At 44.3% G+C, this 25,331-nt stretch overlaps 1 protein-coding gene across 9 annotated transcripts in view; it reads right to left on the reverse strand.

Annotated features, from left to right (window-relative positions):
- cnot1 (CCR4-NOT transcription complex, subunit 1) overlaps window positions 1-25,331 on the reverse strand; it is a 244,344-nt gene that overhangs the window by 69,003 nt on the left and 150,010 nt on the right. For all 9 annotated transcript variants that reach the window (XM_038807123.1, XM_038807130.1, XM_038807124.1 and 6 more), the window contains 7 exons: window positions 24,091-24,377; window positions 14,285-14,363; window positions 13,121-13,351; window positions 11,259-11,399; window positions 8,460-8,639; window positions 6,191-6,307; window positions 5,927-6,037 (listed from right to left, as the gene is read on the reverse strand). In XM_038807123.1, coding sequence (XP_038663051.1) covers window positions 5,927-6,037; window positions 6,191-6,307; window positions 8,460-8,639; window positions 11,259-11,399; window positions 13,121-13,351; window positions 14,285-14,363; window positions 24,091-24,377 — 1,146 coding nt within the window. The remainder of the gene's footprint in view (window positions 1-5,926; window positions 6,038-6,190; window positions 6,308-8,459; window positions 8,640-11,258; window positions 11,400-13,120; window positions 13,352-14,284; window positions 14,364-24,090; window positions 24,378-25,331) is intronic.

Here is a 25,331-nt window from a genome sequence, read left to right on the forward strand (position 1 = left end):
GTGGACTCTCCGTCGAATACCACTGGCGGTTGGGTCTCCGTCTCTGAATCTATGTCGACAGTCTCTCTCACGTCAGCGTCTTGGCCCCTTTAGGGTTCTGATCTGGCCAATTCAGGCAGCAGGTTTGGCTGGACAACAACTTTTCGTTCACGAGGAATCTTACGAACAGCAGTTTGCCTAGACCTAATGTGATCCATGTGCTTACACATTACTTGACCCTGGACTTGTATTTGGTTAAAAAACAGCCCTGCCTGGCGGATTACAGTCCTGAAGATCCACTGGACGCCTGTGAAATGTCGGGACATATACTGCTTCACAGCCCCAGGGACACAGCTTCAATTCCTGGCTTGGATCACCGACTGCACAGAGTCTGCACGTTCGCCCAGTATCTGCGTGGGTTTACTCCAGGCGCTCCGGTTTCCTCCCACAAGTCCCGAAAGACATGCTGGTTAAGTGAATTGGACATCCAAATTCTCCCTCAGTGTACCCAACAGGCGCCAGGGTCTCAGGATCGATTCCTGGCTTGAGTCACTGTCTGTGCGGGGTCTGCACGTTCTCCCAGTGTGTGCGTGGGTTTCCTCCGGGTGCCCCGGTTTTCTCCCACGGTCCAAAGATATTCAGGTTAGGTGGTTTGGCCATTCTAAATTGCCCTTAGTGTCCAAAAGGGTTAGGTTGGGTTACGGGGATAAAGGGGATACGGTGGAGGCTTAAGTCGGGTGCTGTTTCCAAGGTCCGGTGCAGACCTGATGGGCTGAATGGCCTTCTTCTGCAGTGTAAATTCTATGATACTATGAACAGCTGTTACTGGCATTTAAAATGAGAATGGCTGCATCATCAGCCATGCAATCTTCCAACCATAAGAGGCAACAGGAAGCATATCTTGTGTCCGGAATGTACAATTGAAGTCAAGCGCCCTGTATTGGCCACTATCTCGCATTGAAATCTGCTGGAAATCAGTAAATAACAGGACAGAGCAGTGCCAGTGTTAGCTCTGAGTGTACAGAATTCCAGGGCCTCCGGTGGACGGCCTACAAAGAAGTTTGGCAAGTGCGAGTACGAAACCAAAACTACGACATAGAACATAGAACAGAGAACATAGAACAGTACAGCACAGAACAGGCCCTTCGGCCCTCAATGTTGTGCCGAGCCATGATCACCCTACTCAAACCCACGTATCCACCCTATACCCGTAACCCAACAACCTCCCCCTTAGCCTTACTTTTATAAGGACACTACGGGCAATTTAGCATGGCCAATCCACCTAACCCGCACATCTTTGGACTGTGGGAGGAAACCGGAGCACCCGGAGGAAACCCACGCACACAGGGGGAGGACGTGCAGACTCCACACAGACAGTGACCCAGCCGGGAATCGAACCTGGGACCCTGGAGCTGTGAAGCATTTATGCTAACCACCATGCTACCCTGCTGCCACATGCTGGAACAAAGAAAACTGTTGGTAAGGGAACGGTCAATAGATTGGCAAGCCTTATTCAGTCACATCTAGCTGTGTTGATCAATGATTTTGTCATTACTTTCCAGAGAAGTTTCAGATTTTGAAGAGGTGGGTGAAAGATACCGATACCCCAGAGTCTGTTATTAACTTACAGCTGACTCCAAATGAGGAGACTGAGCTGTTGCACCTGGCCTGTGACAGCACATTAAAAACACGACACACGTTCAGGAGGTTGTTAACATTCCGGAGAAGCACCTCCCAGGGCTATCTAGTGCTGAGTAAAACAAGGATTTTGTTCCTATCGCCCTTCATCATGACCTACATGTGCGAGGTTGAATTTTCTGTTCACACAAAGATGAAGACAGTACACAGGAACCAGCTAACTCTGCACCCAATACCCGTATTGTCCTCTCCTCCTGTGAACCTGATTGGAGTAAGATCATGAGTACCAAGCAGGCTTCCTGTTCGCATTAAAGATAAGCGAGTGTAGGGAGTAACGTGGCTGGGAGGGGTCCTAGCCTGGGGGGGGGGGTTACTGGGTTGCTGCTGAAATGGCCAGGAAGGAGCTGAGTATGCAGGGGGGGCCGGGGACGGGCGGCAGGGAGCCCTCTGATCCGGCTGATAACTTGGAATGTGAGGGGGCTGAATGGGCCGGTCAAGCGGGCCCGGGTGTTTACGCACCTGAAGGGGCTGAAGGCAGACGTGGCTATGCTCCAGGAGACACACCTTAAGGTGGCGGACCAGGTTAAACTGAGGAAGGGATGGGTGGGCCAAGTGTTTCATTCAAGGCTGGATGCAAAGAACCGGAGGGCGGCGATCCTGGTGGGAAAAAGGGTGCCGTTTGAGGCGTCAAAGGTGGTGGCTGACAGTGGCGGGAGTTATGTGATGGTGAGCGGCAAGCTGCAGGGGGAGCGGGTGGTGCTGGTGAATGTCTATGCCCCGAACTGGGACGATGCGGGTTTTATGCGGCGCATGTTGGGCCGCATTCCGGATCTGGAGATGGGGGGGCCTGATATGGGGGGGGGACGACGTTAATACAGTGCTGGATCCCCCATTGGATCGATCCATGTCCAGGACGGGCAGGAGGCCCGCGGCGGTAAGGTATTGAGGGGGTTTATGGGCCGGATGGGAGGGGTGGATCCTTGGAGGTTCGCGAGGCCGAGGGCCAGGGAATATTCATTTTTCTCCCACATGCATAAAGCCTATTCCTGGATCGATCGATTTTTTTGTTCTGAGCAGGGGGCTGATTTAGAGGGGAGGATGCCGAGTATTCGGCCACAGACATTTCGGATCATGCCCTGCACTGGGTGGACCTTGAGCTGGGGGAGGAGAGGGACCAGTGCCCGCTCTGGCGTCTGGAGGTGGGGCTGCTGGCGGATGAGGAGGTGGGCAGGCGGGTTCCCGGGTGTATCAAGAGGTACTTAGAGGCCAATGATAATGGGGAGGTCCAAGTGGGGACGGTTTGGGAGGCATTGAAGGCGGTGATTAGAGGGGAGTTGATTTCCATCCGAGCCCATAGGGAGAGGGGAGAGCAAAGAGAGAGGGAGAGGTTAGTGGGGGAGATGGTGAGGGTGGACAGGATAAACGCGGAGGCTGCGGAGGAGGGATTGCTGGGGGAGCGGCGTAATCTTCAGGCCAAGTTCGACTTATTGACCACCAGAAAGGCAGAAGCTCAGTGGAGGAAGGCACAGAGAGCGGTGTACAAATATGGGGAGAAGGCGAGTAGGATGCTGGCACATCAGCTCCGTAAGCGGGACGCAGCCAGGGAGAGGGGGGGCTTTTTGGACAATCTAAGTTTTCCGAAGGTGGAGGAGGGGCAGGTGGAGGGGCTGGGGGCGCCGATTGAGCTGGACACTGGGATAGGGAGCATGCAGTCGGGGAAGGCGCCGGATGGGTTTCTGGTCGAATTTTATAAAATGTACGCAGACCTGCTGGGCCTCCTGTTGGTTAGGACCTTTAACGAGGCACGGGAGGGAGGAGCTTTGCCCCCGACTATGTCACGGGCGCTGATTTCCTTGATCCTTAAGCAGGACAAGGACCCCCTGCAGTGTGGATCATATAGGCCGATCTCGCTGTTAAATGTGGATGCCAAGCATTTGGCGAAGATCTTGGCCACAAGGATAGAGGACCAGACGGGGTTTGTGAAGGGAAGGCAGCTGAACACCAATGTACGTAGGCTTCCGAATGTTATCATGATGCCGGCGGTAGAAGGGGAGGCGGAGATAGTGGTGGCATTAGACGCGGAGAAGGCCTTTGATATGGTTGAGTGGGGATACTTGTGGGAGGTGCTGGAAAGGTTTGGGTTCGGGGAGGGGTTTGTCAGTTGGGTGAGGCTGTTATATGAGGCCCCGATGGCCAGCGTAGCCACGAATAGGAGGAAATCGGAGTACTTTTGGTTGCACCGGGGGACGAGACAGGGGTGTCCCCTGTTCCCCTTGCTCTTTGTGTTGGCAATTGAGCCCCTGGCCATGGCGTTGAGAGAGTCGGGGAATTGGAGGGGTCTGGAGCTGGGTGGGGAGGAGCACCGAGTGTCACTTTACACAGATGGCTTGTTGCTATATGTGATGGACCCAGTGGGGGGAATGCCGGAGGTGATGAAGATTCTCAGGGAATTTGGGAGCTTTTCAGGGTACAAGCTCAACCTGGGTAAGAGTGAGTTGTTCATCATGCACCCGGAGGATCAGGAGGGGAGGATTGGTAGGCTCCCACTGAAAAGGGCAGGCAGGAGTTTTAGATACCTGGGAGTCCAGGTGGCTAGGAGCTGGGGGGCCCTACACAAACTTAACCTCACAAGGTTGGTGAAGCAAATGAAGGAGGAGTTTAAAAGATGGGACATGTTGCCGCTGTCGCTGGCGGGCAGGGTGCAGTCAGTCAAGATGACGGTACTCCCGAGGTTTTGTTCCTATTCCAGTGCCTCCCCATCCTTATCCCGAAGGCCTTTTTTAGGAGGGTCAACAGGAGTATTACGCGATTTGTATGGGCGCATGGGACTCCGAGGGTGAGAAGGGTGTTCTTGGAGCGGGGCAGGGATGGGGGGGGGGGGGGGGGGGGGGGGGGGGGGGGGTGCTGCCCAACCTCTGTGGGTACTATTGGGCTGCCAACACAGCGATGGTGCGTAAGTGGGTAATGGACGGGGAAGGGGCAGCATGGAGGAGGATGGAGATGGCGTCCTGTGTGGACACGAGCCTGGAGGCGCTGGTAACGGCGCCGTTGCCGCTCCCTCCAACGAGGTATACCAGGAGCCTGGTGGTGGCGGCTACCCTCAAAATTTGGGGGCAATGGAGACGGTATGGGGGGAGGTGGGGGGCTCGATGGAGTCCCCGATACGGGGGAACCACCGGTTTGTTCCAGGGAGCACTGATGGCGGGTTTCTTAGCTAGCACAGGGTAGGTATTAGGAGGTTGAGGGACCTGTTTGTAGATGGGAGGTTTGCGAGCCTGGGTGAGTTAGAGGGGCTGTTTGGGCTCCCCCCGGGGAACATGTTTAGGTACATGCAGGTTAGGGGTTCCCTATATGTTGCCCCCACATGGGGCACGGGACAGGGTGCTCTTGGGGGCGTGGGTTGGAGGAGTGAGGATATCGGACGTGTACCACGTAATGCAGGAGGTAGATGAGGCCTCGGTGGAGGAGCTGAAGGGTAAATGGGAAGAGGAGCTGGGTGAGGAGATTGAGGAGGGGACGTGGCCGGATGCCCTGGAAAGAGTGGAATCCTCCTCTTCTTGTGCGAGGCTTAGCCTCATACAGTTCGAGGTGCTATATAGGGCTCATATGACCAGGACGAGGATGAGCAGGTTCTTCGGGGGCGAAGACAGGTGTGCTAGGTGCTCGGGGAGCCCAGCGAACCATGCCCATATGTTCTGGGCATGCCCAGCGCTGGGGGTATTGTGGAAGGGGGTAGCAAACACGGTGTCGAGGGTGGTAGGATCCAGGATCAAGCCAGGCTGGGGGCTCGCGATATTTGGGGTAGCCCCACTCCTCCAGCCCCACTCCTCAGCAGCCCATCTGTCTATCCCGGAGCAATACACATGCACGCTGTTCTCAAACCTGATTAATCACCTTCAGTGTGCCTGAGAACTGCCTGCTCCCCTCCTAATCACCAATTCATAGAATCATAGAATTTACAGTGCAGAAGGAGGAATTGTAATCCTCAGCATCACCATCGAGAATAGAACCGGCTCCCCACAAATAATGTCCAATTATTCTTTTGTCCTTCCCAAGTGCCTTCTGAGAGCTTCTTGTTCCAGTTCAACCCATCCAACACTGATTGAGACTAATTGAGAACTCACAATGATTGGTGCATCACAAAACTCACAAGGAGCCAGTGTAAAGGAGGACTCATTTTTCCTATTCACTCCATTCTAGTTACTATAAAACCTTGAGATCAATTTTCTTCTTGGGTCTGATGGGGAAAAGTCCTTAGATTATTCAGCTGAACATAACAGGGGTAAAAAAACTGAAGATCTGAACTTACCATACTCCTAACGCTCGATTCTAAAACTTTGGCAATAAAAGGGACAACGTAGAGCATCTCTTGCTGACCTTTCACATAAGCCTCCAGCAGCAAAGATTTCACATCGAGATCCTACATATAATAATTTTAAGAAAACCTGTTTGAATTTGGAAATACAGAAGTAATCCTAAACAGAATAAGCCTATTCAATAATTCAGTTGTAATGAAAGCTGTTCAACATTATGAAAGGATGGATTCAAACATTACTAAATATCCAACACTTACAATGTGCAAAATGGGTTTATTTTTGGCTAGGGTTATCATGCCCAACCAGTGGCCCAGGTTCTTCAACAGCGACCGGTCTGAAAAGTTTGCTGCAGCCTTGTCAGATGTCAACAGTACCTAAAAGGGCCAAAAAGAATAAAGTGAAGCAGCAGGGCAGTAACTATCTAATTCCACTCCTTACATGTTTTATAGTTAAAATGGCTTAATTTGGCCTTTCGAAGAGTTCAGTTAGCCAGTTAAAATAACTTATCAAATGGCTTCTAGAAATGTATTACTTAGAATTTCTGGACATTAGGCCACATAAAAAATGCTACATTACATCTAGTGGAATGCAGGAGTTTTTTTAACAAAAATTTAGAGTGCCCAATTATTTTTTTTCCCCAATTAAGAAACAATTTAGTATGGCCAATCCACCTACCCTGCACATCTTTGTGGGGGTGAAACCCACACTGATACGGGGAAAATGTGCAAACTCCACACAGACAGTGACCCAAGCTGGGATCGAACACAGGTCCTCAGCACCATAGGCAGCAGCGCTAACCACTGGGCCACCATGCCGCTCACTATTCAGGAGTTAATCAATGTTGTCCTCTTTATATAGTTTCATGTAATAAGAGACCGTGGGTTTAAAACTCACTATATATTTATTCACTATTATGAACAGTAACTCCACCACAATTTATCTTGGCAACATTACACAGCCGTATCTTCTTCTTTCACCCCCCGCAAAATATAACTCGTTGTAATTAAGCTTATATAAGTGAATCGCTGCAGAACAGGCGAGTGTTAGCAATAACATGATAGACAGGTCAGAGAAAAATCCATCCAATCAATTCTGTCGACTATGAAGTAGTCCATTCATATTACAATGCTCCAAAGCCTCTTGCTTGACTCAATGAGTAAGTTCACTGAACAATACAATCAAGATTCTTGCCTCAACCAGCTAGATCTGTGCAGAATATAATACCAACCAAAATATGTTCTGGCACGAGGAAGCAAAAAATAAATAAATAAATAAATCAGCAAGAGCTTCCACTCCTGACCACTCCCTGGCAAATAAAATGGAGTTAACCTGCAGCCTGTTGAGGCCCACACCTGGAGGATTGGTCACTTGGGTTGAGTTACTACAGAGTTGCCAGTGTGCCTATAAATCTGTACAACAGTTGGGACCTTCAGAATTGAAGAGAGTTCGTTTTAAAACCAAAAGGCTGCAGCTTTTCATAAAGAAAATGAAACCAAAGTGGAAGCATAAGCTTGCTGAATTGCACTGGTTTTGGTGTGAGTGGGGGAGGGAACGAAGGAGATCCTGCTACTAAATATCTATCCAGTGACCCAGATCAGAAAGTGCTCGAATGTGTGGCATTAGAGAACAGGATTGGATATTTCAATTATGCAATCTGTGATGAATGTAGGAATTTTTAAATATATTATTCACTTGGGTTAAGGTATCCAGATTACATGTCGGCTAAAGCTGTGATTAAGGGGTTAACAACTAGGGAGGATGCGATGCCACTCATGGGACAGGTTGGATCTATTTTTAGTTTCCTTTTCCAGTCCTGTCTTTGTTCCTTTTAGTTTCATTTATACAGTTCTGCTCTGAATTCTGAGGAAAGGAGGTGCGTTTCTCAGACTGGCCTCTGAAAGCTTCTCTCCCAAGGACTTTGTGCATAAATCTGTAAACCACTGAGTATTAACTGAATTAATAAGTGCCATTTGACCTGGGTGCATTTTGCTTAATTGAAAACTGAGAAATAGATGGGAATAAGCTCAAAGACTTTTTTTAAAGAAAAGAACCGTTTAACTGTTAATTGAAAAGCTTTTTTCTCCCCCGTAGATGTCAAATCTATGGGGTAAATTCTGTGTTACTAATAACGTTTGTTTTAATGTAAAAGATCCTGAGGTGTCAGTGGAATCACTCCTGGAGCGAAGTATCTTTTCCTCAGTTTACAAAATTAAAAACTGTTGGGGTCTCGTTCGGTTTCCTAGTATAAATTGGGGTCTGGTCCAGGCATAATGACACATCTGTGACAGCTAAGCTGCTGGCATCCACCGTTTCTGTCCACACATGTAGCCGATTTGTCAATGCGCTGGAACTGTAACCTCGTATGGATGTGTTCTTTTCGGAGAGGAGCGAGAGTTGGAGGGGTGAAAACACAGGAAAGCATATGTCAACAGGCATATGCTCTTGGCTTTTACTGTCGTTAGCAGCTTCAAAAAGGAAATTCATGTCTCATTTCAGTGAATGATATCTGCTCATATTTCTCTTTACCTTGATGTTTCTGTATGTCTCGGTGAGTACCATTTTGTTAAACTCAGGATTCTTCAACGTGTCCATAAAGTTTGAGTAGAGACTGTGAAAGTTAGGTTCAATGCTGACTCTCTTCATGACCAAATACTGGGATACCCAGGGCATAAATTCATCCTTCACAGTCTCTTTTAGCTCTTCCACCTGTAACACCAGGAACACACATCAGTAATAATGATTCAGAGGGGCAAAGAATTAGTGATATAGAAAATGCTGAATTAGATATCAAACAATTCACTTCAATTAGTATTAAAAATTGACACAAAGCAAGAACAATTGTGGCTTTCATAATAGAAAAGTACATCAGTTATTCGTTGCTTCAATCCAAACATGGTATTAAAGAATATTGCTTCATCTAGCCATGTATCCAAGCAGCATTCCTCCACATGTAATCCCCTCAAAGGCTTCATATCTCTAGTGGGCACCAGAGAACCCAGCTGTTGAATGTCCCATCAGGATTTTTGGAAGATAACAGTGGGCCTGGAATGATTACTTCCTATCTGCAGAAACTGCATATTCTTGGCTGTGGGTCTATGGGCTGCAATCTTGTGGACAGCATTAAATTAAAGGGAAGCTAATTTTATGAATTGAAAATAAATTCCAGAAGTGATTAAAAACCACCTAGAAATCGTAAGTCATCAATTGAGACCAATTATTCGCTTTATGGTTTGTACAATTGCACAATTCAAAATCAAACGATTTACAGTGCAGAAGGAGGCCTTTCAGCCTATCAAGTCTGCACAGGCCCTTGGAAAGAGCACCCTACCCTAGCCCACACCTCTACCTTACCCCAGTAACTCCACCTAACCTTTTTGGACACGAAGGGCAATTTAACATAGCCAATCCACCTAACCTGCACGTCTTTGAACTGTGGGAGGAAACCCATGCAGATACGGGGGAACATGCAGACTCCACACAGACAGTGTGCCGGGAATCGAACCTGGGACCCTGGAGCTGTGAAGCAACAGTGCTAGCCACTGTGCCACAGTGACAAATTGCAATATCTGAGTGGAACAAGCACAATGTGATGCAACACATTTAATTGCAATTATCTCAAGTGTAAAGAATTGCATTTGTATAGCCACTTTCTATCTGTACCATAAGGCCTTTCACATCACTGAAATATGACTTTTCTTTAAGGCAACGTTGGCATCTATATTGCATGCAGTAAGGTCCCACAAGCAAACTGTTATCTTGCCCCTCCCAAACTGGCAGTTTGGAAGGAAAACAGAGACCAAAATAAATCGAAAATAATAAAGATCCCAAATTGCAGGGATGAAATTGCTTGGAGACATTAGGAACACAGAAGGCCAATCCACTAAAAATAGGACATACGGCAATGTCCAGTAAATACACTGACTAGATATATCAGTACAATATTATTTTTTCTCCTGGGGCAGAATGCAGAATTAAATAAAGTCTATGCTTCCAGAACCATCATTATCCTTTGAACAATGTTCTGCTGAATGCAGAACGCAACGAACATCCATTGGAGAATTAAATACCTGGGAGATTCAGAAGCCTAATGCACTCTGAATTGCCTATTGTCAACAGTCATGCCTGGTAAGCGTTTCATTTGAGCAATTCATTTATTCCCTAATTTAATTACTCAAATCATTCTCATAAATAGTCTTCAATTTCCAGTAATTTATCCCACCGTACGGTTTTGACTTATTTACTGGACCGCCCACTTGCATTCATTTACCGTCAACACACCTATCATTCAGTAGACATCAACGCTTGTGATTTTCAGCTATGCTTTGAACAGTAGCATCCTCAGATCCAATGTACTCACTGCCACTGAACTGAGTGGTTGATGCACAACCGCTCAGACAGCAAATTTGGTTCATTACTGCTGGTATACATGCAACTCTAGTAGTTACTGAAGACATAAGATTGTATAGAATATGTAACACACTAACAGGCCATTTGGCCCGGTAAATCTGCTCCACTCGGGCCTCTTCACATATTCTCTTATACAATCCTCCCTTCGCCCTCACAGGCTTTTAATTTCCCTTAAAATGCATCTATACTATTTGTTTCGATCACTCCCAGTAGAAAGTTCCACATTTTCACCAATCTTTGGTTGAACAAGTTCCTTCTGAACACTCTTTTGGATTTCTTGGTAGCTTGCCTGGTATGGAGGGAAAATCTTATGAGGAAAGGCTGATGGACTTGAGGTTGTTTTCGTTAGAGAGAAGAAGGTTAAGAGGTGACTTAATAGAGGCATACAAAATGATCAGAGGGTTAGATAGGGTGGACAGCGAGAGCCTTCTCCCGCGGATGGAGGTGGCTAGCACGAGGGGACATAGCCTTAAATTGAGGGGTAATAGATATAGGACAGAGGTCAGAGGTGGGTTTTTTACGCAAAGAGTGGTGAGGCCGTGGAATGCCCTACCTGCAACAGTAGTGAACTCGCCAACATTGAGGGCATTTAAAAATTTATTGGATAAACATATGGATGATAAGGGCATAGTGTAGGTTAGATGGCCTTCAGTTTTTTTTCCATGCCGGTGCATCATCGAGGGCCGAAGGGCCTGTACTGCGCTGTATCGTTCTATGTTCTATAATAAATGATCTCCAGTTATACTCCCCACAAAGAACTAAAGCAAAGTTACATTTAGCTCGAAGCATATTTGCTAGTGAAACTGCGGTGTGATATAAACAGGCTGTTTCAAAAGCCAAGACTGAAGAAGAATATCACTGCAAGGAAAAATGGTGCGTCAGGCACAGCTACACCACAAACCATCTCAGAACACCCACCTTCTGTGTCATGTTGGACTGCGAGAGATTGTTGAAGATAAAAGCCACTTTTTCTTGAATATTCTCAGGTGGTTCCACTATCCTCTCTGCCTGGTCTGTGGCCACCAACAATGTTTCTATGTTCGTTGTATTAATGGAGGGCTAAAAAAAATAAAACAGGAGGACTTTGCTGTAACATACATTTTGTCAATGGAATTACATAAAAGCCTTTGGCAGACTGGTACTTTGAACACAAATTGGTTGTTGCTCCAGTGAAAAAAAAACTCCATGGGTATAAACAATTCATGTGCTGTAGGTTTGAAGGAGTTGGCAGCCAAAGTCAGAGGTTAAATTTGAAAAAGTGTTCAACATTACCATCAAGAAGGTATGAGCATTACTGTAGCAGAACCATCATTTATTGCATTTCCTTTTATTAACTTTCAAACATTAGAAGATCTGGGAACCGAGGGGGGTGCAGAGAAGAGTGGCCTTTTTAACCTTTGCCTCCCTGGTGGCCCGGAGACAGAATCTTTCGGGATGGGGGGGGGGACTCAGAGCCTCCAAAGTCGGGTGTTTCGGTCAGTGACATGGCAGGGTTTCTTAGGTTAGAGAAAATTAAATTCGTCTTAAGGGGTTCACTCAGAGGTGGCAGCCATTCATCGACTTCTTCAAGGAAAATTTACTGTCAGTGGGGTGTGGGGCCTGGAAGTGACAACACTAAAGATAAGAAATGCAATGTATGAGTAGTTAGGGTTTATACTTTGAGGGGGGGGTTTAGGTATGTTATTGTGGGTTTTTCTGCGTGTTGGATCTCTTTGTTTAAAATGTTAAAATTATAAATGCCTCAATAAAGAAACCGAGGACGCAAAATACCCAAGTATATGAAGATCAGTCACAGAGGGCTTTAAACTATCACAAATACAGACATACAAACATCAGATCAGATAGATTTGAGTACTTCGTTTCTGCCATTTATATGGTTCAGTTTCAGTTGAAATTTTGAATTTGCAGTACAATATAGTCTGAATATTATGTCACACATCTAGATACTTTGGTTTACGTTTCAGACACTTGTTTACAGGAAGAGGGTAACGTAAAAGCACCAGGTCTGGCATTCCAAGAAACCTATAGGCCGGGAGCAAACATCCTTCAAAAAGGCATAAATATACAGCTTTCAGCTTGAGGTATGAAATATTTACATGAACACCACTCAATAAAAGCAACATTTCTAGCATGCAAGTATTAAGAGGCAATTAGACATCAAGTTTGATGAAAACCTTTTGAAGTTACTTAGATGCCACTTATAGATGCCCTGTTCACAAATCTTGTGAAATCCATTATCATACGAAGATAATGATAATTAAAATCTAATGACATATTTTAAAAGCTAGAGGTGGCAAATTAATAACTTCCTCCTCCATCAAGTATGGGTAGGTGATGAATATAGAAGTTAAAAAACTGCAGAGAAAATATTTTACAATAGCCATTGTTACTGCTCAATGCTTACAATATTTATTTCAGTATTAAGTAGCCAATTATAAACACGAGAACAATCTGAAAAATCCAAACGCAGAGAGCAAACTAAGTTTCTGAAAGTAAAACATTATTTTGAATAGACAATGCTGGAAAAGCTGAGCAGGTGCAGTAACATCTGTTGAGAGAAGCATAGTTAATGTTTCAAGTCCATATGACTTGTTTTTTTCAGAGCCCTGAAGAGTTATACAGACTCGACTAGAAATGTTAACTCTGTCTCTCCACAGATGCTGCCAGACCTGGGTTCTTCCAGCACTGTGTGTTTTAATTTCAGATTTCCACTATCCACAGTATTTTGCTTTTAACATTACTTTGAAATCGCTCCAGTGGAAAACAATGATATTACTCACAGGTACATCTTTCTTAAAGCTCACTCCAGTCGGCCTGGTAACTGTAGTGGCTTTGGTCACGGTAGTGGTTGTGGACGTGGTTACAATGGCGCTGACTTGTCTGGTGAGGGGGGTCTTATTCTGAGCCTGTGCTTGGGCCTGAGCCTGGGCCAATGCAATACTGCCAGGGGTTGTAATGCTACCTTGCATTTTCACAGGAGGGTCTCTGGACTGCTGGCCGTACTCAATGTACTGGAACAAATAGAAATGATTGAAAATGAATAGTAACACGTTATTTTTAATTGATGTAAAGTTACTGCAATGTACCTCCAAAGTCAATGTTTTTGATGATAAAAAAAAATCAGAAACCATTGCCCTCTGGTTTCAACAAATAGAGACTTATAATTCACAAAACTCTCCGGAGGTCACAAAGTCAAAACACTCCTGCAGGTAGAAACAAGCTATCTATCTGGGTCCTGATTTTAATTCTAGGCCTTAGGTTTAATGGATTTCAGTTTGGGAATGAGGGGTGGTGGTAGTAGACACCAGAATTGCCCTGAACCACTGGGCTGAACAGAGAACAAAAGGGGGAAAAAACATTAGCTGGCAGTCCTGATCCCAATTTAGGGACCCATTCTGGAAGCACATGGAGATCAGTCAAGGCCATGGTAAGACCTGCCTACAATGCTGCCCACAGTCCACCGAGCCATTGGGCAAGATTATTGTAGAACTGGACTTCAGGAAAGAACATCTTTTTAGGTGATCAGGGAATAAATTGGCTGGGGAGAGCTGACACAAATAGCCCACTCTAGAGCAAAAGGACATTAGTTTCACAGTAAACCCAATTCAAAAGGATTTTTGACATCAATGGAAGCTAGCTGCTATGCTGAAACATACAATTCCTGCGCACAGCAAATTACCTCCAAGTACAAAATGTTTTGGGGACATACTACTGTGCAATGAAATAAAGCCTAAGTTTTTCATTTTTATATTGATCAAAATCAGGTTCTAGCCCATCGCAGAAACAACTCTCAAAAAAAAGGTCACACTTGCAAGTCGGTTCAACCGCTGAGACCACCATGCCCATGAAGTTTGCTGGTTACAGATGTCAGAATGAAAACTGCCGAGGCATCACCACAATGTGGTTACAAAAAACATTCAAGCCATTATGAGAGCACCACTTACCTCCTGTAAATGATGAGGAAACTGTAGGAAGTGGCCTATAGAAGCCAAGTGCTGACAATACTGCGGATAGTCCTTCAATCTATAATCAGACCAGAGACCATTAGAGTAATATGGGGTAGTGCTGGCTTTCATCCCCAAGCCTCGACATAATGCATTCTCTTCAGAAATAAACCCAACTGCCCCTTAAACTCATCGGCACTGCCCACATCTAAATTATTCAATAACTACAACACCAATTTCCTATTGGTATTTTAAACATAGACATAGAATTTACAGTACTGAAGCCTTCACCAATATATTTACCTGAGCTAACTTAATGAGTCCCCTTGATAACCATGAAACCTTCAGGTTAGGTCGTCTAAAAGTTTCCTTTCATAACAAACAAGAAACACACAGTCCTGAGGGATCTTGACAGGGTGCATATGGAAAGGATGTTTCCACTTGTCAAAGAATGTAGAACTAGGGGTCACTGCTTAAAAAATAAGAGGTGGCCCATTTAAAATGGAGATGGGGAGAATTTTCTTGTCACAAGGGCAGAGACTCTGGGACTCTGAAAAGGCTGAACCTCTGAAAGAGCACCCGACCTAGGCCCAATCCCCCACCCCACCCCCGTAATCCAACCTAGGGGCAATTTAGCACAGACAATCCACCTAACCAGCAAATCTTTGGACTGCGGAAGAAACCGGAGGAAATTCATGCAGACATGGGAAGAATGTGCAAACTCCACATTCAGCCGAGGTCGGAATCGAACCCGGTCTCTGGCGTGAGGGAACAGCGCTAATCACTGTGACACCCTTGATTAAACAGTGGAACAGGCTTGAGGGCCAAATGGCCTACTCCTCAAGGGCAATAATGCCCAGTGTGAAAATTATTCTAATCCAGGACTGGATGGGTGCCTTCTCTCACCCAGCTATGTGGATGAGGAAAGGAGTTTCTGACAAACCCATTATACGGTAAAAATTATTTGCATTTATACTTTACCTGTGCAAATGTAACCTAATATTTAAAGACCTCCAGTTTAGTATTGAATGGTTCATATGCTTGGGGATTATAAAATGCAAATCTTAACTTTTATTACTCAAAACATAGTCTAAGCAAAAACCGAAAATGGTGCAAATATTCAGCAGCATCTATGGAGAGAAACAGGGGTAACATATTGGATTGATGGCCAGAACTTTCTCACAGAGGCTGAGAATTTCCAACATTTTCTGCTTTTATTTCAGATTTCTCACACGTTCGTAGTATTCTGCTTCTTTTTTTAAATGCAACAGCAACCATCAAAGAAAATACTTCACAAACCAAAGAGGATTTCCAAGTCTCAATTCCAATGGCAAATACCACCAAAGTGGCATCAGTAACATGCCAGAATACCATGGAAGAAATCTGAATAAATAATTTTTTTCACACGCTAATATTCTAATACTGACCTTCACAATTCCACTACTGTAACATGAGAACTATTGCAAATAGAACTGATTAAACAAAGGATGTGCATTTAGGGTAATATGTCCTCAGTTCGTTTCTATATTTGGTCAGTTGGGCATAACATTGGCAAATGGAATTTAACCCTGTAAAGTGAGAGGCAATGTATTTTGGGAGGACTAACATGGAAAGGAATACATAATGAATGTTAAGACTAACGTACAAAGGACCAGAGGGACCTTGTGGTGCATGCCAAAGATCCCTGATGGCAGCAGGGCAGGTACACAAGGTGGTTAAAAGTACATGGTACTTGTCTTTATTGGCCGAGGCATGGGATAGAAATGCAGGGGGTTATGATGAAGCTTTATAAAACACTTGTTAAGCCACAGCTGGAATACTATTTCCAGTTCTGGTTGCCTCACTACAGGAAGGATGTGATGGTGCGAGAAAGGGTGCAGAGGAGATTCCTCAGGATGTTGCCTGGGCTTGAGCGTTTCAGCTATGAAGAGGGGCTGGTTAGGCTGGGGTGTTCTCCTTAGTGCAGAGAAGGCTGGGAGGCATGATTGAGGCGTACAAAAGGAGGGACACAAGATAGGGTAGATAGGAAAAAGCATTTTCCCCTGGCAGAGGGGTCAATAACTAGGGGGCATAAATTTAAGATAAGGGGCGCGAGATTTAGAGGGGATTTGGAAAACTTCACTTACAGGGTGGTGGGAATCTGGAACTCACTGCCTGAGGGGTGGTAGAGGCGGGAATCCTCCCAACATTTAAGCATTTAGATGAGCACTTGAAACACCAGAGCAGACATAGCTACGGACCAAATGGTGGGAAACGGGATTAGAATGGATAGGTGCTTGATGGTTGGCACAGATCTGATGGGCCTCTTTTGTGGTGTAAAACTATGTCAATGCACTGAAAACCCAATTAAGTCCATCTCGTATTCTCTTAGTCTCTCCCTGTTTTGGGCGGGGCGTGGGGTCCAAGTGTAGCAGGGTGTCATTTCAGAATGTTGAATGTTATAACATTCCCTGGACACAGAACATAAGAACTAGGAGGAGTAGGCCATCTGGCCCCTCAAGCCTGCTCCGCCATTCAATGAGATCATGGCTGATCTTTTGTGGACTCAGCTCCTTTCCGTCTCGAACACCATAACCCTTAATCCCTTTATTCTTCAAAAACTATCGATCTTTACCTTAAAAACATTTAATGAAGGAGCCTCAGCTGCTTCACTGGGCAAAGAATTCCATAGATTCACAACCCTTTGGGTGAAGAAGTTCCTCCTAAACTCAGTCCTAAATCTACTTCCCCTTATTTTGAGGCTATGCCCCCTAGTTCTGCTTTCACCCGCCAGTGGAAACAACCTGCCCGCATCTATCCTATCTATTCCCTTCATAATTTTAAATGATTCTATAAGATCCCCCCTCATCCTTCTAAATTCCAACGAGTACAGTCCCAGTCTACTCAACCTCTCCTCGTAATCCAACCCCTTCAGCTCTGGGATTAACCTCGTGAATCTCCTCTGCACACCCTCCAGTGCCATGACGTCTTTTCTCAAGTAAGGAGACCAAAACTGAACACAATACTCCAGGTGTGGCCTCACTAACACCTTATACAATTGCAGCATAACCTCCCTAGTCTTAATCTCCATCCCTCTAGCAAAGGAGGACAAAATTCCATTTGCCTTCTTAATCACCTGTTGCACCTGTAAACCAACTTTCTGTGACTCATGCACTAGCACACCCAGGTCACTCTGCACAGCAGCATGCTTTAATATTTTATTGTTTAAATAATAATCCCGTTTGCTGTTATTCCTACCAAAATGGATAACCTCACATTTGTCAACATTGTATTCCATTTGCCAGACCCTAGCCCATTTACTTAACCTATCCAAATCCCTTTGCAGACTTCCAGTATCCTCTGCACTTTTCGCTTTACCACTCATCTTAGTGTCATCTGAAACTTGAACACATTGCCCTTGGTCCCCAACTCTAAATCATCTATGTAGATTGTGAACAATTGTGAGCCCAACACGGATCCCTGAGGGACACCACTAGCTACTGATCGCCAACCAGAGAAGCACCCATTAATCCCCACTCTTTGCTTTCTATTACTTAACCAATCCTCTATCCATGCTATTGCCCTTAATGCCATGCATCTTTATCTTATGCAGCAGCCTTTTGTGTGGCACCTTGTCAAAAGCTTTCTGGAAATCCAGATATACCACATCCATTGGCTCGCCGTTATCCACTGCACTGGTAATGTCCTCAAAAAGTTTCACTAAATTAGTTAGGCACGACCGGCCCTTTATGAACCCATGCTGCGTCTGCCCAATGGGACAATTTCTATCCAGATGCCTCGCTATTTCTTCCTTGATGATAGATTCCAGCATCTTCCCTACTACCGACGTTAAGCTCACTGGCCTATAATTTCCTGCTCTCTGCCTACCTCCTTTTTTAAACAGTGGTGTCACGTTTGCTAATTTCCAATCCACCGGGACCACCCCAGAGTCTAGTGAATTTTGGTAAATCATCACTAGTGCATCTGCAATTTCCCTAGCCATCTCTTTTAGCACTCTGGGATGCATTCCATCAGGGCCAGGAGACCTGTCTACCTTTAGCCCCATTAGCTTGCCCATCACTACCTCTTAGTGATAACAATCCTCTCAAGGTCATCACCTGTCATAGTCTCATTTCCATCAGTCACTGGCATGTTATTTATGTCTTCCACTGTGAAGACTGATCCAAAAAACCTGTTCAGTTCCTCAGCCATTTCCTCATCTCCCATTATTAAAACTCCCTTCTCATCCTCTAAAAGGACCAATATTTACCTTAGCCACTCTTTTTTGCTTTATATATTTGTAAAAACGTTTGCTGTCTGTTTTTATATTCTGAGCAAGTTTACTCTCATACTCTATCTTACTCTTCTTTATAGCTTTTTTAGTAGTTTTCTGTTGCTCTTTAAATATTTCCCAGTCCTCTAGTCTCCCACCAATCTTTGCCACTTTGTATGCTCTTTCCTTCAATTTGATACTCCCCCTTATTTCCTTAGATATTCACGGTCGATTTTCCCTCTTTCTACCGTCCTTCCTTTTTGTGGGTATAAACCTTTGCTGAGCACTGTGAAAAATCGCTTGGAAGGTTCTCCACTGTTCCACCATAAAGTCTTTGCTCCCAGTCTACCTTAGCTAGTTCTTCTCTCATCCCATTGTAAATCTCCTTTGCTGAAACACAAAACACTAGTATTTGATTTTACCTTCTCACCCTCCATCTGTATTTAAATTCCACCATATTGTGATCGCTCCTTCCGAGAGGATCCATAACTATGAGATCATGAATCAATCCTGTTTCATTACACAGTACAAGATCTAGGACCGCTTGTTCTCTCGTAGGTTCCATTACATACTGTTCTAGGAAACTATCGCGAATACATTCTATAAACTCCTCCTCAAGGTTGCCTTGACCGACCTGGTTAAACCAATCGACATGTAGATTAAAATCCCCCATGATAACTGCTGTACCATTTCTACATGCATCAGTTATCCCTTTGTTTATTGCATGCCCCACCATAATGTTACTATTTGGTGGCCGATAGACTACTCATATCAGTGACTTTTTCGCCTTACTATTCCTGATTTCCACCCAAATGGATTCAACCTTATCCTCCATAGCACCGATATCAACCCTAACTATTGCTGGATGTCATCCTTAAATAACAGAGCTACACCACCTCCCTTACCATCCACTCTGTCCTTCCGAATAGTTTGATACCCTTGGATATTTAACTCCCAGACGTGACCATCCTTTAACCATGTTTCAGTAATGGCCACTAAATCATAGTCATTCACGATGATTTGCGCCATCAACTCATTTACTTTATTCCAAATACTACGAGCATTCAGGTAAAGTACACTTATGTTGGTTTTTTTACCTCTGTTTTGAATCTTAGCATCTCCAGTTTTACTCCTTTTAGTATTACTGGGCCTATTCACTGAGCTCCCCTCAGTCACTGTACCTTGTACTGTCGCCCTTTTTGATTTTTGACTATGTCTTCTCTGCCTTGCACTTTCCCCCTTACTTCCTTTTGCTTCTGTCCCTGTTTTACTACCTTCCAACTTCCTGCATCGTTTCCCATCCCCCTGCCAATAGGTTGGAAAATGTTGACGTAACGTCTTATTCAAAAAGGGAGACAGAATGTGGGAAATTACAGACCAGGTTAGTTTAACATCTGTTGTTGGAAATTGTTAGAATCCATTATCAAGGAAATAATATCAGGACATTTGCTATCCATCAGACTCAGTACGGTTTTTGCTAGAGTTCTTCGAAGATGTAACAAGGAAAGTGGATAATGGGGATCCTGTGGATGTAGTTTATCTCGACTTCCTGAAGACATTTGATAAGGGGCTGCAGAGAAGGTTAATTAACAAGGTCAGATCACATGGGATTAGGGGTAACTTATTAACTTGGATAGAAGACTGGCTGCTGGACAGAAGACAGAGTCGGGACAAATGGTTTTTTTCTGGATGGCAAGATGTAACTAGTGGGGTGCCACAGGGTTCGGTACCGACCCCGAGTCCTGAACTGCGCCTCATATGACAAGTTTTACATTCCATGGATTATTCTTGTGAACCTCCTCTGGCCCCTTTCCAAGGCCATCACATCCTTCCTTCGATACAGGGCCCAAAACTTCTCTCAATATTCCGAATGGGGTCTGACCAGAGCCTTATAACCTCAGAAGTACATCTCTGCTCTTGTATTCCAGCCCTCTCGACATGAATGCTAACATTGCATTTGCCTTCCTAACTGCTGACTGAATCTTCACATTAACCTTATGAGAATCTTGAACTCGGACTCCTAAGCCCCTTTGTGCTTCTGATTTCCTACACCTTTCCCAATTAGAAAATAGTCAATGCCTCTATTCTCCCTACCAAAGTGCATAACCTCACACATTGTATTCCATCTGCCACTTCTTTGTCCACTCTCCTAGCCTGCCCAAGTTCTGCTGTAGCTCCCCTGCTTCCTCAACACTATCTGTCACTCTACAGATCTTTGCATCATCTGCAAACTTAGTAACAGTTTCCGCAGTTTCTTCTTCCAGATCATTAATATATATTGTGAAAAGTTGTGGTCCCAATACCGACCGGAGGCACACCACTCGTCACCGGCTGCCATCCTGAAAAAGACCCCTTCATCCACACTCTCTCTGCCTTCTGCCAGTCAACCAATCCTCTATCCATACCAGTATCTTACCCTGAACAGCAGGGGACCTATACGGCACCTTGTCAAAGGCCTTCTGGAAATCCAAATAATTAACGTCCGCTGGTTCTCCTTTTTTTTAGAAAAAGTTTTATTGAGGCATTTAGAATTTTCACTTTCTCCTTTGGTTAACTTCCTTGTTACATCCTCAAATAATTCAAACAGATTTATCAGACATGACCTCCCCTTGATGAAGCTGTGCTGACTGGGTCCAATTTTATCATGCACTTCCAGGTACTCCACAATCTCAACTTTAATAATTTCAGAATACTCAATATGTTTATTCCTACTATTTTTTAAAATAAATTTAGAGTACCCAATTTATTTTTCCAATTAAGGGGCAATTTAGTGTGGCTAATCCACCTCGCCGCATATCTTTGGGTTGTGGGGGTGAAACCCACGCAAACACGGGGTGAATATGCAAACTCCACATGGACAGTGACCCAGAGCCGGGATCGAACCTCGGACCTTGGCGCCGTGCTGCCCTGTTTATTCCTACTATAATGAAAAATTCCAAGGGAAGGACACACCATCTGTGGTTAATAATAGTTAAAGAAAGCATCAAGCTTAAGGAAGAAGCACATAACTGCACAAAGATGAGTGGCAGCTCAGATGATTGGTCAGAATATAAAGAACAGCACAGAATGACAAAAGATTAATATAGTACGAGAGGAAGCTAGCTAAAAATGTAAAAAACACATAGCAAAATATTTCTACAGGTATTTAAAAAGGGAAAAGAGTAAAGCGAGTGTTGGTCCTCTGGATAATGACAATAGAGAGTTCATAATAATTACCACAATAAGGAACCAGCAGGTGAAATGAACAAATATTTTCACAGAATAATAGTGCAAAGAGGCCCTTTGATCCATTGAGTTTGCACCAATGCATGAAAGACACCTAACCTGCCTATCTAATCCCATTTGCCAGCGATTGCCCATTGCCTTGAATGTTATGAAGTGCCAAGTGATCATCCAGGATGTGAGGCAACCCACCTCTATCACCCTCCCAGGCAGTGCACTGCAAACCTTCATCAACCTCTGGGCAAAAAAGTTTCTCCTCAAATCTCTAAACCTTTCACCTTGACTGTGACCCCTCGTAACTGGCCCTTCAACTGAGGTGAACAACTGCTCCCCACCACCCTGTCCATGCCCCTCATAATATTCTACATCTCGATCAGGTTGCCACTCAGTCCTCTCTGCTCCAGCTAAAACAACCCAAGCCTATCCAACCTCTCTTCATAACTTAAATGGTCCATTCCAGGAAGCATCCTGGTGAATCGTCTCTGCACCCCCTCCAGTGCAATCACATCCTTCCTGTAATGTGGCGACCAGAATTGCTACTCAGCTGTGGCCTCACCAAAGTTCTATACAACTTCAACAGGATCTCCCTCCTTTTGTAATCTATGCCTCAATTAATAAAGGCAAGTGCCTTTTTCACCACCCTATTAACCTGCTCTTTTGCCTTCAGAGATCTATGGACAAACACACCAAGGTTCCTTTGTTTCTCGGAACTTCCCAGTGTTATTTCATTCATTGAATACATCCTTGCCAAGTTACTCCTTCCAAAGTGTATCACCTCACACTTTTCACGGTTAAATTCCATCCGCAACTTTTCTACACATTTGACCATCCCGTCTATATCTTCTTGCAATCCATGATACTCAACATCACTGTTAACCACCCGGTCAATCTTTGCATTATCCATAAATGTACTGATCCTACCCCCCACATAGTCATCTATATAGATAACTAACAATAGGGGACCAGCACAGATCCCTCTGGTACACCACCTGACACCGGCTTACAGTCACTAAAGCAGCTGTCTGTTATCACCCTCTGTCTCCTATAGCCAAGCCAATTTTGAATCCACCGTATCAAGTTACTCTGTATCCCATGTGCATTTTCCTTCTTTCTAGGTCTCTTTTGTGGGACCTTGTCAAAGGCATGCCTGAAATCCATATAAACTACATCAACTGCACTACCCTTATCTACACACCTGGCCACATGCTCAAAAAATTCATACAAATTGGTTAGGGATGACATCCCTCTGACAAAGCCATGGTGACGATTCCTGATCAAACCGTGCCTCTTCAAGTGGAGATAGATTCTCTCCTCCGGAATTTCCTCCCAAAAGTTGCCCTACTACAGACATGAGACTCACTGATTTGTAGTTCCTTGGCTTAGCTCTACAACCTTTCACAATAGTGGGACCACATCCAGTCCTCTGGCTGCTGTCTTCACTATAAAAGATACAAAAACATTCCAGCAATAGCTGTAAATCAAAACTACGGACCAGTTAGCTGGACATCTATCGTGGGGAAGGTGTTCGAATCGATAATTAAGGAGGTCACACCTGAGCATTTAAGAGAAACTCGAGGTAATCTGCAAGAGAGATCATCGTATTGTGCAAGGGAAATAATGTTTAACCAATTTATTATGCGCGTGGATGAAGTGGTGTGTGTTTATGTGCTACACTTGGATTTCTAGAAAGCATTCCATTAGGTGACATAAAGGTTATTGGGGAAAATAAAATTTCATGTGTATTAAGCATGGATAGAAGATTGGCCGTCTAACAGAAAAGGGGTTTTGCATGTGCACTTTCAAAAAAGGGTTTGATGAAGTATTGATAAATGAAACATAACTGCAGTTTTTGCAACTAATTTATATATCAAGCCACTTTAGTCAAGGTCCATTAATAATGCTTCAAAAATGATGACCGCCCCCCCCCAACTGCAGCATGACACTTGTATTTCAACCCCCAGCACCTCCCCATCTGAACAAGACCACCAATATTAACATCAAATTACGCGCAATATGGATTCATATCCAGGGCCTGGTTTGAGATTACCAAAATTAATTTCACTAGAATATCTTAGACCAGGCCTGAAATATGCAAGGATAGCACTTAAACGCTCTTGATATAACCAAATTCCATAATTTGAAAAACTGTGAAATATGTGTTGTGCAAGTATGTGTTGTGCATGTGTTCTGAAACAGATTAAACACCACAGGAAACACACTACTCACAATAAGTTGCCCCAAATCTTGATATCACTGTTCAGATCAACTTTCTTCTTCAGTGAAGTTGCCCATAACCAGACTCTGATACAGAAAAAAATTAAATAAAACATACCTATTTTTAAATCTGTCTAGTGCAGCAATACCAAAGTAGTACATCTTGGAGTCAAAAGGTTTGCGCAATGCCTCAAGAACATAGCGCAGTGCAAGTCCCAATGCCATATAGGTGACCAGCCCCTTTTCGATAATTCCACCAAACAGGCAGGCAGTGATGTGCAGCTCCTTATCTGGGTACTGGGGGAAGAAGCGATACTCCTCGAAGAGGTTACGTAGCATACAGTTAAAAACCTCCCTTTCACGCTTAATGCTGGAATCCTTAAACCTCTGCAGCATTTCCAAAACCTGCAAAAATAAGAGGAAATTTAACAAGTCAGCACCATTTTTCAGAGACAACATAAAAAGCAAAAGAATGACAAAACTTGACAATATCGGAACAGAATTAGGCCATTCAGCTGCTCAGGAGCGTTATCCATTCAAGTTAGATCATGGTTGATCTGCACCTCAAATCTAATTTCCCTCCTTTGCTCCACAGCACCTGATATCCTCACCCAACAAAATCCAACAGTATTAGTTACTTTGCTACTTAGTTACTTTCCAGAGTGTGGAACTCTAGGTCTCCGATTACTAAAATTAAACAGAAGTCTCACTTTACATGGGGCTGCGAGAGAATGGATGCTTTGTATTTTTGTGGAATACTGTGTTATTCTATAAAGAAAGCAGAGCGTTTGTAAATTAAGCTAGCAAAAGACTAATGGAGACAGTGTCTGGAGGCTGAGGGATGAAAGGAGTGAAGGTGTCAAATACATACATTTGAAATGAAGCTACGGTCAAGTAGTTTTATATGTAAATAAGTTTAGAAGTTTACATTAGGAGATAGAGGGATGTAGTTTTCTCAGCTGTTAAATTTCAATGGTGAATAAAAAGGCTTTTACAGCTTGCAAAGTTTTCTTAACAACCGAGGAGGTTATTAAATTTTATTTGATCTCAAAAATGGGAAAATAGGAAAGATTTGGGAAGTTTTAAAAAAGTGCCAAGAACAATGGGGCTTTTCACAGTAACTTCATTGAAGCCTACTCGTGACAATAGGCGATTTTCATTTCATTTTTCATTAAAGCCGTAGCAGCAGTTTTGTTTTGAGTAATATTACTGGATTTCTATGGTTAAACATCTGTAAAGGAGTGTTTCAAGAAGGCTCTGACCAATAGGGGTTGGTTTAGCACACTGGGCTAAATCGCTGGCTTTTAAAGCAGGCCAGCAGCACGGTTCGATTCCCGTACCAGCCTTCCCGGACAGGCG

The sequence above is a fragment of the Scyliorhinus canicula genome, chromosome 9, assembly GCF_902713615.1.
Source record: "Scyliorhinus canicula chromosome 9, sScyCan1.1, whole genome shotgun sequence".
NCBI lineage: Eukaryota > Metazoa > Chordata > Chondrichthyes > Carcharhiniformes > Scyliorhinidae > Scyliorhinus > Scyliorhinus canicula.